This window comes from Melanostigma gelatinosum (genome assembly GCF_949748355.1).
Source record: "Melanostigma gelatinosum genome assembly, chromosome: 4".
NCBI classification, from domain to species: domain Eukaryota; kingdom Metazoa; phylum Chordata; class Actinopteri; order Perciformes; family Zoarcidae; genus Melanostigma; species Melanostigma gelatinosum.
The window spans coordinates 16,686,021-16,702,860 of NC_136637.1; the positions used below are offsets into that span (position 1 = coordinate 16,686,021).

Consider the following 16,840-nt stretch of genomic DNA (forward strand, 5'->3'; position numbering starts at 1 on the left):
CCCAGAAACCAAGCACTGATCTGCTGGAATGAGGCCACCTGGCGACAGGATGGGTTAGGATGGGACCAGGGACCTGTGTTGCTCATCATGCACCTTCCCTTGTTTCCTGTATGCTTTTTCAATATTGTATTTCCAATAATGACAAAAAATAATCTTCAATGGAAAAAAATGTTTTCAATGTGTAGGTTAGGTAGTTTGATTAAAAAAGACTGTAAGAAGGAATATGCAACATGTGAGCACAATATAAACTAAAAAATAGTTCAAGACGCAAGGTTTCTCTACAAAACAGGACAGGACAAGATTAACTAATATTGCAAAAACCTGCCTTAGAAGTACTTAAACTGTGCAACATTCCTAACAACTTTTAAATTGATCAAAGTACAAAATGTAATCGGCTTGCAGTGACCCTGGGTCTTTTGGGGCCTCTGTGGGTTTGGGGCCCCAGGGCAGTTGCCCGTCTTGTTCAAAGACACAATCTGACTTGGAAAAAATCAAGCTTTGGTTGTCCACACAAAGGCCATAACCTGTGACGAGGTCTCAATTCGATACTTTAGGCCCTAAAGTTTAGGGTGTCCAGAGCCAGTCCAAATACATGAACGAATGGAAACAAAAAAGGTTTCCAGGCTACTGTCCTAAAGGTTCTTTAGGTGATGGCTGTTAGCAGCTTAATAGTTTCCTACGATCTCATTTCCTCCATTCCTTTGCAGCTTATTATTCCATGCAAGGTGTTCAGTAGCTTCATTGGAGTGTGAGCCTGTCAATCTAATAAAAGGTAATGCTGCTTGTTCTTTCATGTAAGACAATGATTGTTATTCCTAGGAGGAGGAGGATTGCTAATAACAGACTGTAACTCAGTCTAATGTGAAGAACTCCTCGACTAGCTGTATCTCACCCACAGCTTTCATTATCGCTCTGCTTTCGTCAGCTCCTTTGTTACTTTTTTATGAAACCGTACAGCACAGTCGGCTAATAAAACAGCCAGGCATTTAGTTTTCTATGTTCTGTTTGTCTTTCACCCTCTCACATGTGTTTAAATCCCTAAACACCACAGTACTTTGTCCTCACAGTGCTTTTCTCCTGAGTTTCCTCATGTGTGTGATCAGGTGTGTGGTTGTGCTCTAGAGACAAACAAAATATGTGAACGGCTGCCTCTCCCCACAGCTAACTAAACTCGGGTGCTGCTTTTATTTCACTTTATACCACTTCCGATTACGTGACCCAAACTGTCCTTTGACTGATTCAATTATGTAAAAGTTTGTGTGTGTGTGTGTGTGTGTGTGCGTGCACTGCTGTTCTGCAGGGAACGTTGGAAAACCAAATTTAAGGTGGGACAGGAAGCTTTTTCTTCTCTGAACTACAGCTCTACATCCGTGTTTACGAGGTGAACCATGTTGAGATCTGAAAATCTAGATGGAAAATCCTTTCAACTGCTACATAAAATGACTTTTGAGGCATGAATAAAATATTAGTTTTTCTATTTAAAGGATTAAAGCCACAAAAATCTATAAATACGTATTTAAAAGACAAGAGTTAGTCGTTTCAAACAACGAAGGTTTAGATTTGATGACCTTGTCATTGTCTTCTTTAGTCATTTAGTCAAGTATGACAGTATTAGTCCAACTGCCTTGTGACTGCACGGTATTCAGCTCAGTCACACTGAACTGGAGCAGATAATCAAATGAACAGAAACAGAAAATCTAATTTGATTCGGATTACATAACTGATCTTTTCAGGATGGGCTTAACACTGAAAAACAGCGTGACCTGGGTCATACAAGGTGAAAAACAAAACAAAAACGAAACAACACTAAAAAAAAGAACTGTCGACAAATCCAGACAAGAACCACGTCACTCCTCTGCAGCCGCTTGACACTGCAGTAAAACCTGGTTATGTGTCCTCTGGGAATCAAGATTGATGGTGAGAATTAATTGATATGTCTTACAACCAGAAACTTCCAGAAACTCTGCACACGTTTCCAACTAATTCAAAGTTTGGAGTTAAATGCTTGAGTTCCCCTTGTTGTTTGCACATTTCCTCCCATCACAGTGCCAGTTTGGGTGTGTTGTGAAGACAAAGATTAAGGCTTCTAAAGAAGCCTCAGAGACAGCCTCTGGCATGTGGTCCTCCAGCACAGTCAAATGATGAGACTAGCAGCTTTTAACTAGACGGATGATACCAGAGTTACTTTATCAGTGAAAAAAGGGCATCGCCCGAAGCGCTATAGAGGGCCTACAGTAAAATCCACACACAAACATACAGTGCTGATGGGTAGACATTCAGACAGTGCACAGTTTGTACAAGATTCCTGATAATTATTAAATAGATTGAGTATTTACAACATACGCTAGACTAACATTAACCAAAGAATCAACTGTATTTATGTGTACTATCCTATATTTACATCTATAATTAAGTTTGAGAGTATTTACACAATATTTATGTGGATTTATCACAAGAAAAGAGTTGACACACAATCTAGAAAAACCCAATCAATACTGCAGAATATTTTCCACTATTATGTCAAAATGGCTAGCCAAAGTTTACTCTTTAGCTTAATTCTCACTAAAGGCACAAACAAGGCTAGCCAGGGTGTAGCCTTCAGCCTGATACACACCAAACAGATTCATGTAACACTGTTTCTACCAGATGATGTTGTTCGTTGTGCTTTGTCTTTTTTGAAATTAGCGAATCGTGCTTTGGATTTTATTACCTGTGCAAGGTTTGAAAGATGTTGAATTTGTGGCTCAGTGGTCACCACAGTAAGTGGCCCTGAAGTCCCTGCTGTAGGGCCTGTAAAAAAATACCTGTAGGGGCTCATTCACACTCATCAATTGAAACAAGTCTCAAACTTTGTTTGATGATGATTGTTTTCCCAAGGATGAGACTTGTTCCGACCCCAAGTGTTTGCCTCTATTTTTTCTTTTACTCCAACCAGTTCCTCTATATTTTTCACATTTTGCATTCTCTTTCAACGCGTGGATCTTCTGTATGTCCTAGTCTTTCCTAATGGTTCCCATGTTGGCTCTCCGTGTGCACCACTCGTCCTCTCCCTGTAGCCTGAACAAGCTCAAGATTTACATGCAATTCATTTGCATTTACCTGTATCCTGAAGTCAGAATGCAACCCAGGTGGTATAAGTCAAAAGTGTAATCTGTGATTCAGTGTCTGAAAAAAAACATTCCTGTTCTCTGTATTCACGTTGCAGCTTGCTTCAATATTCAGACTCAATTTCAAGAGCAATACCCAGATGAAATAAATCCATCAAATCCAATTATAGCTTCATATGGTAGAGCATTATGTCAAATATGAGGATTTAAATGTTTAAGCGTATATCAAATGAATTGCAACAAGATCTTGAGGCCATTTGGGCTAATCCCTTCACTAAATATGCCCTTCAACCACAGGCTAGTATTTGATTTCCTGCGCTTTGGTCTTTGTCTCTCCACCTATTCTGTCCCACTGTAATCTCTTTCTTTTCTCTCCCCTCCCTCCCCTCTTGTTTCTCTTAGCTGTAGCCGAGGTTCTCCATCTCATGGCGGTATCTTAACTCTGACACTTTTGCCTTGTGCTGCTTGCTCTCCAGGTGCTGCCTGAAGTCTGTCTCCTGCTCGGCTCCGCAGTTGCACATGGAGCAGTAGAACTGTCCGCTGGGAGTCACACACATGGCCAAGTCCCTGGGGATGCGCTGCCTCGGTCTGGGGTTGTAGTACGGCCCTGGAGGGAGAAAGACAGGAGAGATGACGCACAGGAGAGAAGAAGTTAGTTGTAGCTACACATTCATCATGAAGGATGCATTAGGAGTGCTTTAATTAATTCATTAATGGTTTTAGGCTACTGAATGAAATGTCAGAAAATTGTGAAAAATGAATAAGACTTGCCCAAAGTCTAAGGTCTTAGAAGTGCTTGTTTTATGGGGTTAGCAGTCCCCATCCCAAAGATAAGAAGTTTAAAATCATACAAAACCTGTCAGCCAGTGAGTCAGTCCACCACTTTGGTCCTTACTGAAATACTCAACAACTGTCGGATTGATTGACATTCAAGTTGAAACAGATATCCACAATGCCCAGAGGATGACTCTACATGACTGATGTTTCCTTGACGTTTCCTGAAGCATCGCCATGAGGTTCAAATGTGGTTTTGATTAATCTATTGGATGGATGAAGATGAAATTTGGTGATTTAACCTGCAGTAACTCTGTGTTCCCTTAACTTTTCCTCTGGCAACCATCAGGTCGGAATATGTAGCCTAATTTATTTTGAAATACCAGCAAAACTGTTGACATTCCCATCAGCCTCAGCTTTGCTTTGAGTTTAGTGCTAATTAGCACATTTTTATAAACATACTTAATTACATAACATTATACCTGCTTCACATCAGGATGTTAACGTTGTCATTGTGAGCATACTGATGTTACCGCTGCGATACTTTTGATGGTGGGGTTCAGACACAAATATACAGCCCGAGCTGCCCTTTAATATACATACAGCCTGACTGTAGACTCTTAGTCATGCTGCTTTATAAATTACAAAATTAACTGGTTGTTAAAATGTATGGATCCACTAATTGTTAGTACAAATTAGATGTTTTCCATCTTCAAATCTTAGGCTGGGAACATGATTTTGAGAATAAACCAGCATCTGCAAACTTAATTATAACCTGATATATCACTGATGTGTGTGCTAAAGATACAGAAGTCAAATGGGATTACAACTACGGTAGGTTGATCATTGGAAAAAGAGTATTGCCTGTTTGTGTGTGTGTGTGTGTGTGCGTGTGCGTGTGTGTGTTACACAACAAAAACAAATGAGAAGGAGATAGAGAGAGATAAAAAAATAGAAAGCAGCGAGAAGGCAACTGCAGGAGAGAGTGTAGCTATTTTGGGATTTGCCAATCAAGAAAACTGATTAAATCAGCAGAACGTTGTTCTTGCTGCATGTGTGTGTGTGTGTGTGTCTGTGTGTAAGTATGTGTGTGTGTGTGTGTGAGAGAGAAATAGAATGGATGAGAAAGAGAGTGAGTTAGGAAGGTTGGTTCTACTTTATGATTTATCTTGAGCTGAGGTACTGTTTGTGTCTGACAAAGCGAACGACGGCAAGAAAGAGGTGGTATGACGTCAGCAGAAATTCTGACGTCATCTATTTTTACACACACATACACACACATTCACACAATGTGTGTTTGTTTAAGGTCAGATGGAATATTTTTTGTCGCTAAAAGGGGTGAGTTCAGCTGCTAACGGTAGCTCGTGAGTACTGTATAGCTCATAAGGGATTATTCGTTGTTTCACCACACCAATGTAGGCACTGTTGAGTTAATGTGTTGCACTGACACATACAGATCATGTTGTAGCTTATTTGTATTTAATGACAGTTTAACATTACCAGTTAAAAATTAAGCAGACATTTGCATCTAGGTCCATGTCAGTGAGTGTCTGTTTTCAAGCCTCTTTTTTATTCATTATTAATATTTTACCTGGCATGGAAGTAGGTAGCTGTGGACTGCGGCGGTTTTTCACCAGTCTGTATTCACTGCCATCTTTCCTGTTTCTTCTTGGGGCTGCCTCATTGCTGCCCTCCCTGAAACAGGCAGAGCCGGAGTCAAAATCACTTCAGTTTGGATCAAAAGGTGAGTAAGACACTCTTTTTGTTTAGCTTGGCTGATTTGGTAATTAACAAAGCCAAAACCAAATTTGTATTTAAGTTTGGGGTAACTGGGTAACTTAACCTGGGTAACTTGAATCTCGAGACAACTACTTTATACATTTTTGGATCATTCAGATTTACATTAATGAACAGGACTAAAGCCCAAAAATAACTTTATTATTTAATTACATATATTTTTCTGAGCTGCTTTTACTTCAGTTGTTGCTTCCAGGGGATTTGCAAGACAAATGCTAAAACCATACAAAAATAAGGACGAGACCTCTGTATGCTGAAACAAGTTGAACCTACATGTTATTGGAGTTGTGTTGGGCCTCAGCGAGCCGTAGTTTCTTGGCGTGGTTCTTGCCCTGGTAGTGGGCCTGTGCAACTGCCAGTGAACTGAAGGAGGCGTCACACAGCTTACAATAGTCATTCTCTGTGGCCAAGATGACCCGGGTCGCCCCCTTATACTGCGCCTGAAAACACAGGACAAAGCAGTGCAGTGTAAATGGTGAGAGGAGTTACGGAGTAAACAGTGTGAAGGAGAAGAAATACATTTTTGGGTCCGGTGGGAGGAAGAGAAGAATTTCTTGCACAGCTTCTGAAAACTGGAAAATATACAATGAGGAAAGCTGTCAAATCATGATATAAATCACATGCATGTCATTAGTTAATGAGGATAAGATAAGAAGATGAAAACCTTTAACACTTGCAGGTTCTTTTTTTTTCCTTTTCTTTTTTCTAAGGCTTATTACGTAACTTTCAGTCATATAGAAACCTGCAAATAGAATTGCAGGTACAAATACAATAAAACTGTTATTTGCTCTTATGTTAATTAATGCTTTAATGCTTTCAGTCAAAGTGAACAACAATGACAGGATGCTTCAACATGGAAAATCCTTAAACCTGCAATAACTGATCTTTTTTGGCCACTTGGGGGCAGCAGACACAAGTTGGGAACACAACATTCACATGTCATCATCACCTTTGAAGTTGATATGACAAACATTGGCTAATTTACACATTCAGCAGTTACGGAGAAACATTATCATACATTTAGAGTTGTGTTTCTGTCTGTCTGAGGTAAGTCCACATTAACTCTCCTTTTAGCTCTGTTTTTGGTCTGCACCAACTCCTGAGGCTCTTTAGGTGCTAAATACGCCAATATATTCACCAGCTAGTGTCTAACTTTGTCTGCCTGCTGCTTGGTGATGAGCACTGCTGCCTGCAATGGATAAAAACTCCACTGAGTGAGCTGCAACTCACTATAAAGTTCTGTAAAGCCGAGCGGAGCTGCCGATTCAGATGATGAATCTCTGTAGGTTCATCCCTACAAGGGACCTCTTTCACATTGTCATTGTTGTTACATTGTCATCTCATACACAAAGATATTGATTACAGCCACATTTAAGTCTAAGAAAATGTAACATTACAACAAAAATGTATGACATAATAATTGAATTTAACGAGTAAATTGTTCAGTGTTGAGCAGATGATGTGAGATTTCACTGAGTGGAGCAGAGTGACTCAGCAAGTTATTACCGCCTCCTCAGAGGGAAACTACCTCGCTCCGCAGACTAGCCCCTTCAGCAGCAGTACGCCCACTTCCTCAACTAAAACTGTAACATTTACGTAGGTTGGTGTGCGTTGCTCAGTTTGTATCTGACCTGCCTGCCTGCATCACTGTCGTTTGATCCTGAGCAGAGAGATGTCTGGCCAGTTGCCTCGAGGACTTCTGGGATCCTGATGGCTGGAGGCTGTTGACTGCCAGCGTAGAAATTTCTGAGCTTTTTACTGTGGTTCTTCCCCTAGACAGACAAATCAGGAGCATTTTGTGTTTATGTATGTCTCTTAATATTTTACATGTTTTGTACATGTGCATTTCAACTGACCTGGTAGTGAGCCTGTGCCTGCTGAGCAGAGTTGAGGGTAACGTTGCAGAGTTTACAGTACAGTGGTTTACACAGTTCCCCCAACCCCGGAGAGTCTTCCTGCTCCTCCATCCCCAGCAGAGAGCCCTCATCCTGCGGCTGCTCACTGGCTGGGGCTGCCTGTCCCGGGAGAGGACCGGGGATGAGGCAGGACATCGGGGCTGGGATGAGGGTCGGTCTTGGGAGCATTGGGGGCAGGTGTGAAGGGTCTGGGCCCGGAGCAGGAGGGGAGGACATGGGGCTGGGCGGGAGGGGGAATCGGCCGACTCCAGGTGGGGGTACCAGTGATTGTGCAGGGTTCAGAGGTGGAGGCCCCAACGGTTGTATGAGGTCCATGGTGAGAGGCACTATTGCTTGTGTGTGATCTACAGGTGGGGGACCCAAGGTGTGTGCCATTGGTGGAGGACCCAGTGGCTGACCTGGGGCCATCGAAGGGGGTCCTAAGCTGTGTGGGGGAGTAATGGGAGGATGTCTTAATGTGTGAGTAGCAGGCATGTGAAGAGGGCCTAGAGTCTGGGTTGAAACCATTGTCGGGGGTCCAATTGCCTGAGCAGGGGCAAGGGGTGGTGGGCCGAGAGGCTGCGTAGGCGCCATTGGCGGAGGTCCCAGCTGGTGCAGAGAGTCCATGTGGTGGAAAGGCTGCTGGGGATGGCTGAAGAGACTCAGAGGAGGCTTCAACATGGTCCCTGGACCTGTGGACAACAGAGGCATTTACATTACGTTTAGACATGGGCAGATATTACAAATCAAAGAGATTTCTGACAAGGACATTCCGTAACCTTGATGAGGACGGCAATGTTGTATTGACATGCGTACTCCTATTGTCAAGAGAACTAGAAAGCATTCCGAAAGTAATAGCATATTTAACATATAACATATTTAGAAGTTTTTAGCCATCCCAGGTTTGGTTGGCTCGACTGCCACTTTGGTCCTGATTGAAATATATTTTCAACTATTGCATGGATTGTCATGAGATTTTGTATTTTTCCTAATCCTAATGTCTAATCTGGTGCCCCCAGCACATAAAAAATGATAATGTATCCAGTTAAATATCTCAATAGCTGCCACAGAATTGGGCACAGACATTCATGGTTCATAATGTATTTGAATATCTCTGGTGATCCCCTGGCTTTTCCTCTGGTACCACCAACAGGTTGAAATTTGTGCTTTTGAGTAAAATGTCAAAACAAATATTGGATCGATTACAATGAATTTTGGTTCAGACATTCAAGTTCCCCTCATGATGAATTGTAGTAACTTTGTTTCAGCATCAACCTTTCATCTGTGACCGTTTATGGCCAAATGCCTGCAAAACTGAAGACGATCTGTTTTTTATTTGGCACCAAACAGACACTGAGCCCACATTGCATTATCTTTACACTAAATTTCATTGAAATCTGTAAATATGTTTTTACTGACAAATAGACAAAAACAGATATAACATAAAGAAAATATCACTTCCTGGCAACGATAAATATTTGCTTTGCATTGGATGAGACTGCTAGTTGGATGTCGCCTATTGACAGCTCATCAAAAGAACATTGAGATGGAACCTGGCGGCAAAATTTTATAACCAATGTACAGTGACATTAAGAGAAGAAACATCTTTTTTTCTCTGAGCCCTGAGGCAGGAGAGATGTAAAGAGATGGGCGAATGGAAACACGTTCTCGGACAGAGAAGCTTCACACTCCAGTGGGCATCAGAACGATTAGGCTGAGCCTGCAGCGCCTGCAGCGCCTGCAGTCATGCATACGGGACATTACATACACATTCCTGTGCACACACACAAACAGAGACAGTGGCAATAAAAAATCCTCACGCTTCTCTGATCAGAAGAGATCTCAGCCTGATGTGGTGTGTGTGTGTGTACGTAGTAAGCATGAGGGTGTACGTATAAAGAAAACAAGAAACAGAGCATTATATTAGGGAAAGCAATGGGCTGATTTATATGTGTGTTCATTTGTGCCGCTCTATTGCTCCATTTTCTGTGTGTGTCTGTGTGTGTGTATAGCCACATATATTGTCAGGTCAGTAATAGGCCAACAGCTGTGTCAAAACTTACTGTGCTGGAAGGTTTTATATGGGATCCAATTGGACACTCAATGGCAGTGATTCATAGACTCAAAATAACATCCCGAGGTGTTTGTGTTTCCGACTGCTGTTCGCTGTCAAATCGGTCCGTCCAGTCAGTCTGGCTGCCTGTCTGTCACCTGGCCTGCCTGATCTCAGGAGACAGGTATGCTGGACAAGGCACTGATCTTGCTAAGGTCCTGTCAACTGAGAGATTCCGCCAGGCTGGATGAGTTGCCTGCACATTAATAAAGTAATATTATGCAGCCATTGCATTGGCATTGTGAGTTTTGTTTTGTAATATCATCCTTATTAAAGCTTTTACATTTGCTGTTTTGGGGGAGCTTTTCACAAGGAGACAGTCTTTGCCATCCGGCAGAAGCAAACAGCAATTTATTTGTGATAAACGTCAAAAGAAGTTTGAATTGGCCGTTGTGAGTGGACAGTCTAAGAAAAGCATCTCAAACTTTAAGCTTCATTAACATAAGAGTCAAAGAGAAAGAAGTCGCAGATACACTTAAAGTGCATTGCAGAAACATCCTTTGACAGCTTTAGAATCAACGATGAGGCAAAACAGGAAAAACGTGGTTTTAATGTTACAATACACACAAAATTAAAATAAATGGACATACTATAGCCATTAAAAGGTTAAAAGAAGGCCCAAAAGGTATTGCATTAGGACAAGTTTTGAGAATTTTGGGCTTCAAATATGCACAGATATTCACAATTTTCATTGAATGAGACCACCATGTTGTTGAATTAGACACCTCCTCAATGCTCAACAGTCACTATTAACGCATGCCAGAACCAGATCCACCAATTAACTTCCACAAACTGCACATTATCAATCTAATCAGCAGAAATCTCATGACAACCCTTCAACCCTGATTGAGACCGCCTGCACAGCAGTCCTCAGAAACCTCACCGCAGCAGCAATTATGAGCACAATGAGCATCTGAACCTTTTTGCTTGATATCATCCATGAAGCAGTCAGGAGTAGGCATTGTGCTACGACAAAAGAGATGACGATAACATGACTAACATGCATTTACTGCACATCACTTAAGGTAAGCTTGAAGATGTTGCTGTCAACTGTGTTCCCAACACTGCCTCCCCACGTCCTAAACTCTTGCTGATGTTACCCTGTGTAAAACTACTTTGCATCATGATTTCATGCAGCGATTCAGGCCCACAAAGTGCATTCTACAGAGCTGCAGCACATATGCATGTGCACAGCAGTGGACCTTGCTGCAAAGTCAAAGACAGAAAATGAACAACAATCAACTTTGCAAGTCAAAATGAGGCTTCTATGTAATGTTGCTCTGAAGCAGAAGGCAGCAAGTGATCAGTGGGTTGACAACACGTCATATTTGTGGAGAGATATTGTTCTCATAGTCTCAAAAGAATCAGCCAGAGTTGGAAAAAAAAGTAAACTACCTCAGAAGTTATTTATTAGTTCATCACTTGTCAGATATTGGTGTTTAGTCAGATTGACTAAACATTTCTTGGTTTTAGAACCACGCCACAAAAAAACTCCTGTCCTGGAGTCTGTTAATATCATGGCCTCCATCGAGAATCTCTAAATAGGCCAAGTCTTTATTTTCTCTGGAGTTTTCTCTCGCTGTACTGTCTTGTGTCACATCAATTATGGAGCAATGAGAAGCACATGCCTCCTGCACTTATTCCATCTGCTTCACTGGGCCCCAGACAACCGCAGAAAGCAGCAACATGCATCTCACTGTACTTTGCAATTGACTTACTGTACCTTTACAATAAAGCCGACCTTCCACTTTTATATCTCAGTAGCAGCACATGTTCGAATGTCTTTCATAATAATTGAAATTGAAGTGAGTGGTATACTCATGTAAAGACTCTGAGCACCAGTCAAGCCTACCAGAGGCCAACATGTTTATTTTGGCTGAAAATAAGTTAGAAAATCCAGTGGTATTCAATTGGTAATGAAATAAAACAGAGAAAGGCAACCACATCCTCAGATTTGATTAATTAAGTCCAGAAAATGTTTGGTACTTTTACATGACGTAAATGATTGATAGTTTATCAAATTTGTCACACAAAAAAAGTCCACCTTAATCACATGTTTCGGCACTATTTGACAATGACTTCCACTAACTTCAATCTGAGCCTTTATGCACATGCAATGATGATGGTAGTTTAATGGCAGGGATATTGGATGGATTGATCACTCTCATGCTGTAAATCTGGATCATCTGTGTGGCTACATGACCAGTATGACACATGCTGGACTCAAGTCCTTAAAATAAAACCCGACAGGAACGCCTGTTGTCACCGACTGTACAGGTGCAACGAATGAACTCTCGCTGTGTAATTGCCACATGTCACCATCATCATCCGTGCAGATCAAGCAATGCAGTGAAGGAGCAGGAGCGAGTCAGTCTCTATTTATATACCTGCTCTGACAACCACTTGATTGACTGCCATACCTCGAGCGATGAAAGTGAACATTGCAATGAGGCTATTCACTGTTTCAAATTACAGTCAGACATCAGCACAGACCTGAAGTCTCTCTTACAGTACAACAGATCACTCGAGTATCTCGACAACCTCAGATTCTGCATCGCACCATTAATGCTCTGTAAGCTAAACAGAATGATGGCTGGTGCGACCCGCTACATGGCATTACGATGATGACAGCATCACCAGGGCAGCCGCTTTCAACATCCACCTTCCTCATCTGGAAATGTCTCTGGCTAGATTTTCTCCATCCCAGCACATTAGCGCAAACGACTGCTGACAGTCAGAGGGGAGATCCTATAGGCAAGCCTCTCCTTACCTGGCAAACGGGCAAGGTACTGCCTGCTGTCACCGTAGCTGACAGGCGGCGAGGTGTAATGTCTGCAGTAATCCGCACTCTGGTAGTAGGCTGCATCCCCGTTCTTCAGCTGCAGCGCCATCATCGCAGTCACATCCCTTTGCCAACTTCTTCTCTCCAAAAAAACGGGCGACCAAGGAAAGGATGGCAGTCTCTACCACACGCTCAGACACAGGCTCACACCGGAGGGGGTCACTCAAGGAGGAGAGCGAAATACAGAAAGCGTCAGGCAGCAACAATGCATGTTAAATGCACAGCATGCAAACACAGTACCTTTCCCCCTTCTTGTTAAACGTCCACAAAGATGTTTTGAGCTTTTTAAAGACAAAGACCCTGCCGAGGATCTTCCAGCGTCCCCCTTCCTTTTTGGTACAGTCCATTTCCGATGGCACCGCTGCTGATTTGCATGGGTGGCAATCATGACACATTGTATACATATGTTACACCTCTGTGGTGCACCCTGATCACCCGTGCTTGTCTATTTATGAGTATCAAATCTGCAGGGGAAAAAAGCCGGGGTGGTGTTGCTACAGAAATTTAACCTCATGAAATGTGATAACATATTGAAAACTACATGCAATAAGTAACAATAAGTATTCTTATTATTAGATAGTCAGAATAACAACAACAATGATATAAGTAGTTGTTAGTATTGTTGTTAGTAGTATTACTAACGTATTTGATCGTATTATTGCCTACTACAATATTATTACCTTTTTGTAATATTTGCTGTCACTATTATTACTGAGCCATAAGACCATAATATGTGGTTGAAAGCTCCACAGAAAGTTAAGATTGAGTTAAGATCTTCTTTCTCACCGACATATGTATACATGTTAATGTATTGTTATTATTATAGTGTGTTTGTTTACATTTCCCCGATATGGATATACTGTATATATCTGCTATATATTTTCATGTATATTCATATGTTTGTTATGTTTAGGCCGTTATTGTTATTATATTATTCATAATATGTATAGTACATACAGCAGTATGATTTAGAAGTCACTGCACTACCCCCCAACTAAGAATGCAGGGTTTACATGTCATTTTTTATTTCATTTTTATTGATCTCATTTAAATTGTCATATTTCTCTTTCCATAACTCTACAGCCTGTCTTTGCGCTGCTAAAAAGTGTAAAACCCCCCCCTGGGGATCAATGTCTTATCTTATCTTATCAAATTGTGGGCTGCTGTGCGAGAACAATTAGGTGTCACGCCCACTCACACAGGATGACTCTTTGGTGTCATTTTGTTTGTGTACTGTGATGATAGGATAGTGGGATCCTGTTGTAACTTCTGAATTTAAAAATATTTGTACGGTTTGAATGATAACTGAGGCGGCATTGTTTTACCACTGATACATCACACCCAGCTTCTCTGTGTATACGAGTGTGTTTGTGTGTGAGAGGACGGGAGGAGGGCCCCGGACACACAGCGTGGCTACAAGTGCCGCAGCAAGACAACTCGTCCAGTCGACCAGCAGTTCAGCTGCTCACACCATCCGCATCCTGAGCCCGTCTGACTGGACACTTTGGACATATATTCATGTAACTGTACGCGGTACCAACCCACAGCGCGAGAGGATTCATTGTCGGTGTGGAGTAAAGGTTACTGTCACGTGAAGCTGATACAGCGGCTGACACACCGAACATAACAAGCCTGCTTTACCCGGCGCCGGGAGCCACCAACCCGGCCGGAGGGGGACCGATGGGGCTGGCTGGATGAAATGCTAGCTAACTAGCATTAGCCTCTCAGACCAGCATCCTCACCACTGACGCCAACTCAACAGGGTGAGCTACCAATGCTAGAGTCAGATTTGTAACCTTTAATAGACAAGTTTAGTTTAATGCTTAGAATATATTTACCAACAAGATGATGACAGGCTCAGCGTAAGCGGTTAGCTAACGTTAATAAACAAGAGAGCTAGCTAACGTTAACCATTTACAAACTGGTGTGCGTTAATTTAGACAGAAGAGTTGTGCTAAGCCGACATGTACAGAGTAAACGAATGTAATTGTTATGCTATGTAACGTTATACATATTCATATCATCGTTGCTGTCACCCGTGAGCTGTCATCCACAAACACACAATCTTAGCCAGCCTGCTACTAGCAAGTGTGACTCCTCTGTATAGGTGCAGAGAATGTGTGTGATGTTGTTTGTGTTTTTGTTTCCTCTACTCCAAACACATGCTTCTGTGACGGCGTGAAGATGGACTGAAACATGAAAGGTGGAACTGTCCCATCATCGCCATAGGAGGGCTTCTGTCTTAGGTATGCTCATCAAATTCCTCTCTTCTGTTGACAGTCCAGCAAAAAGGCATTTTATATCGAACAATTAGTGTTTACTTCTTTCTTGTAGCAGACAGTTGAAACTGCAAAGCTAATTTAATAGACACCGTGAAATTGAAAATCGAGAATGTGTTCATATGTTGATTGTGTTTTCGAAACCTTCTTATAACTACGAATGTATAACTACGAATGTGTTGCAGAGACTGAGCATGGGTTTGATCTTGCCAACCAGCCACCGCTAGTCTACACAGCTAGCTAATGCTATTTTTACATTTGTGTTTCAGTATTCAAAGCAAGCTTGTGTCTCCAGGCCAATGTTTCCCCATTCCCCACATCCTGTGTTGTGAGGAAACTTCCTCTTTTGTCCTAAAGTGCTTAGCTGCATCCTGATCAGGGTCGCAGATCTCAGAACTGCTCAATGGGTTGTTTGTTTTAACTCAGTGTTTCCCGTTGTAGCTTGTTTTTGTATGTTACCCTTCTTTGTATGAAGTTTTTGTTGTTTTCCTTTTATGGTTATCACTTTCATGCATCTTTGTACACAGTCACAGCTTTAAACTGAAACTCGGTGCACACTTTTTCTGTCAGTTAAAGGATCTACGGTATGTCTAAATTGCAGCTCGTACATCATGTAGCCATCCACCCATCCGGCCCCTAGATGCTTAACCTGGTGAGTTTTGTATTTGCAACAGCAAAATTAGAGCCTTCTCCTTAGCAGCCTCCACCATCTGATAGTCAGACTAAATTACCTTCCCTTTTTTTTTGTAATTCGATCAAGAAAATATTCAGAATTCAGAGTTTTTATTTCTGTGTTCAGACAACCAGATGTTTAGATTGTTGCTATTTTTGTAGCCATTGTTCTGGCTCTGGCACAAGAAGTTGATCTTAATCACGGCTACAAAAGCACTGATAGACTTGGTTGCTTTTCCAACCAGGACAATAGCACAACACCATACCTACTTGAATTACTGTAAAACTGTGAGATGTGGGTGGTGATTCAGATGAAAATGTGCTCCAAAGCCAAGTATATTTAAACCTACCGGTATACCATTTATACGCCCTATGGTGCCCTCTCACTTAAATCAAACCCCCAAAGCATTTTCAATGTCTGGTGCATGAGGGCATCTTGACAGGTGCCTTTACCCTTGCATCTGATCTGGGACCCGGGGGCCTTGTTGTTTGGTGAACGAGACTCATAGATTATGAAAGAAATATTGTAAAATGAGACAAGATATCATGTGGGATTTTAATTATTTTATTGATGGATCTCAGTTGTCATTCTTAGGCGATTCACTTACCCTAACTTATCTGAGTCCTCCAGCTGTGTGAAATGAAAAGTACCTGCTTGGCCACTATATCCTTATGCCATTTGCTAATTTTTATTTTCTCACTGAAAGTGCCCACCAACCCTTGTTGAAAAGGTAAAATATTGTTGTTAGAAAAATTCACTCGAGCCGATGTAAAAATCATTAATCACAGGACATTTATTCTTGCACGAAGGAGACAGAGTTGATTCACATACAGAATGTGCATCAAGGCTGCTCCAAGATCTGTCTCCGAGCCTCTGGTATGTATACTAAGTAAACAACATGCAAATTACAGGGTAATTTACGTCACAAAGGACAACACATGAATTGCGTTTCACACAGGCGTCTACGTTCGCAAATCAGCCCTGCGTAAGTATTGACGCCTCTACAGGTTTATTATGGCTTATTTAGGGTAAACAGCTTGAAGTGTTCTTTCGGCCGTCGACTGCTTCTTAATAGACTAAACATTTGCTGAGACTGGTGTTACAGAAAGTTCACACGAAACCATTTGAAGACACAGCTCTAAACACTTACAGAGGACATGAGCTTGTGTTAAATGTGTAACATCCACTAATTATTAATGCACAATAATTAGTCATTTCGATTTTCCCCAACAGTTAAGTAGTGCTAGAAGTGTAGTTTATTGATTCAGTATTCAGTTCTTTAAGGATTTTTATAATGTTGCAATAGGGACCTCGTGAACGTGAGGAAACACAAGAAAGTACATGCCAGTACAGGGCTGTT

The 16,840-nt window shown here is 41.7% G+C and overlaps 1 protein-coding gene across 1 annotated transcript; it reads right to left on the reverse strand.

Annotated features, from left to right (window-relative positions):
• Positions 1-3,505: 3,505 nt before the first annotated feature.
• On the reverse strand, positions 3,506-12,580 carry zmat3 (zinc finger, matrin-type 3; the record flags this gene model as incomplete). The annotated part of the gene is made up of 6 exons (XM_079266673.1): positions 3,506-3,714; positions 5,473-5,576; positions 5,952-6,118; positions 7,310-7,450; positions 7,535-8,265; positions 12,457-12,580. 6 exons carry the CDS (start codon positions 12,578-12,580, stop codon positions 3,506-3,508), a joined length of 1,476 nt encoding a protein of 491 aa, XP_079122799.1.
• Between the last annotated feature and the right edge of the window lie 4,260 nt (positions 12,581-16,840).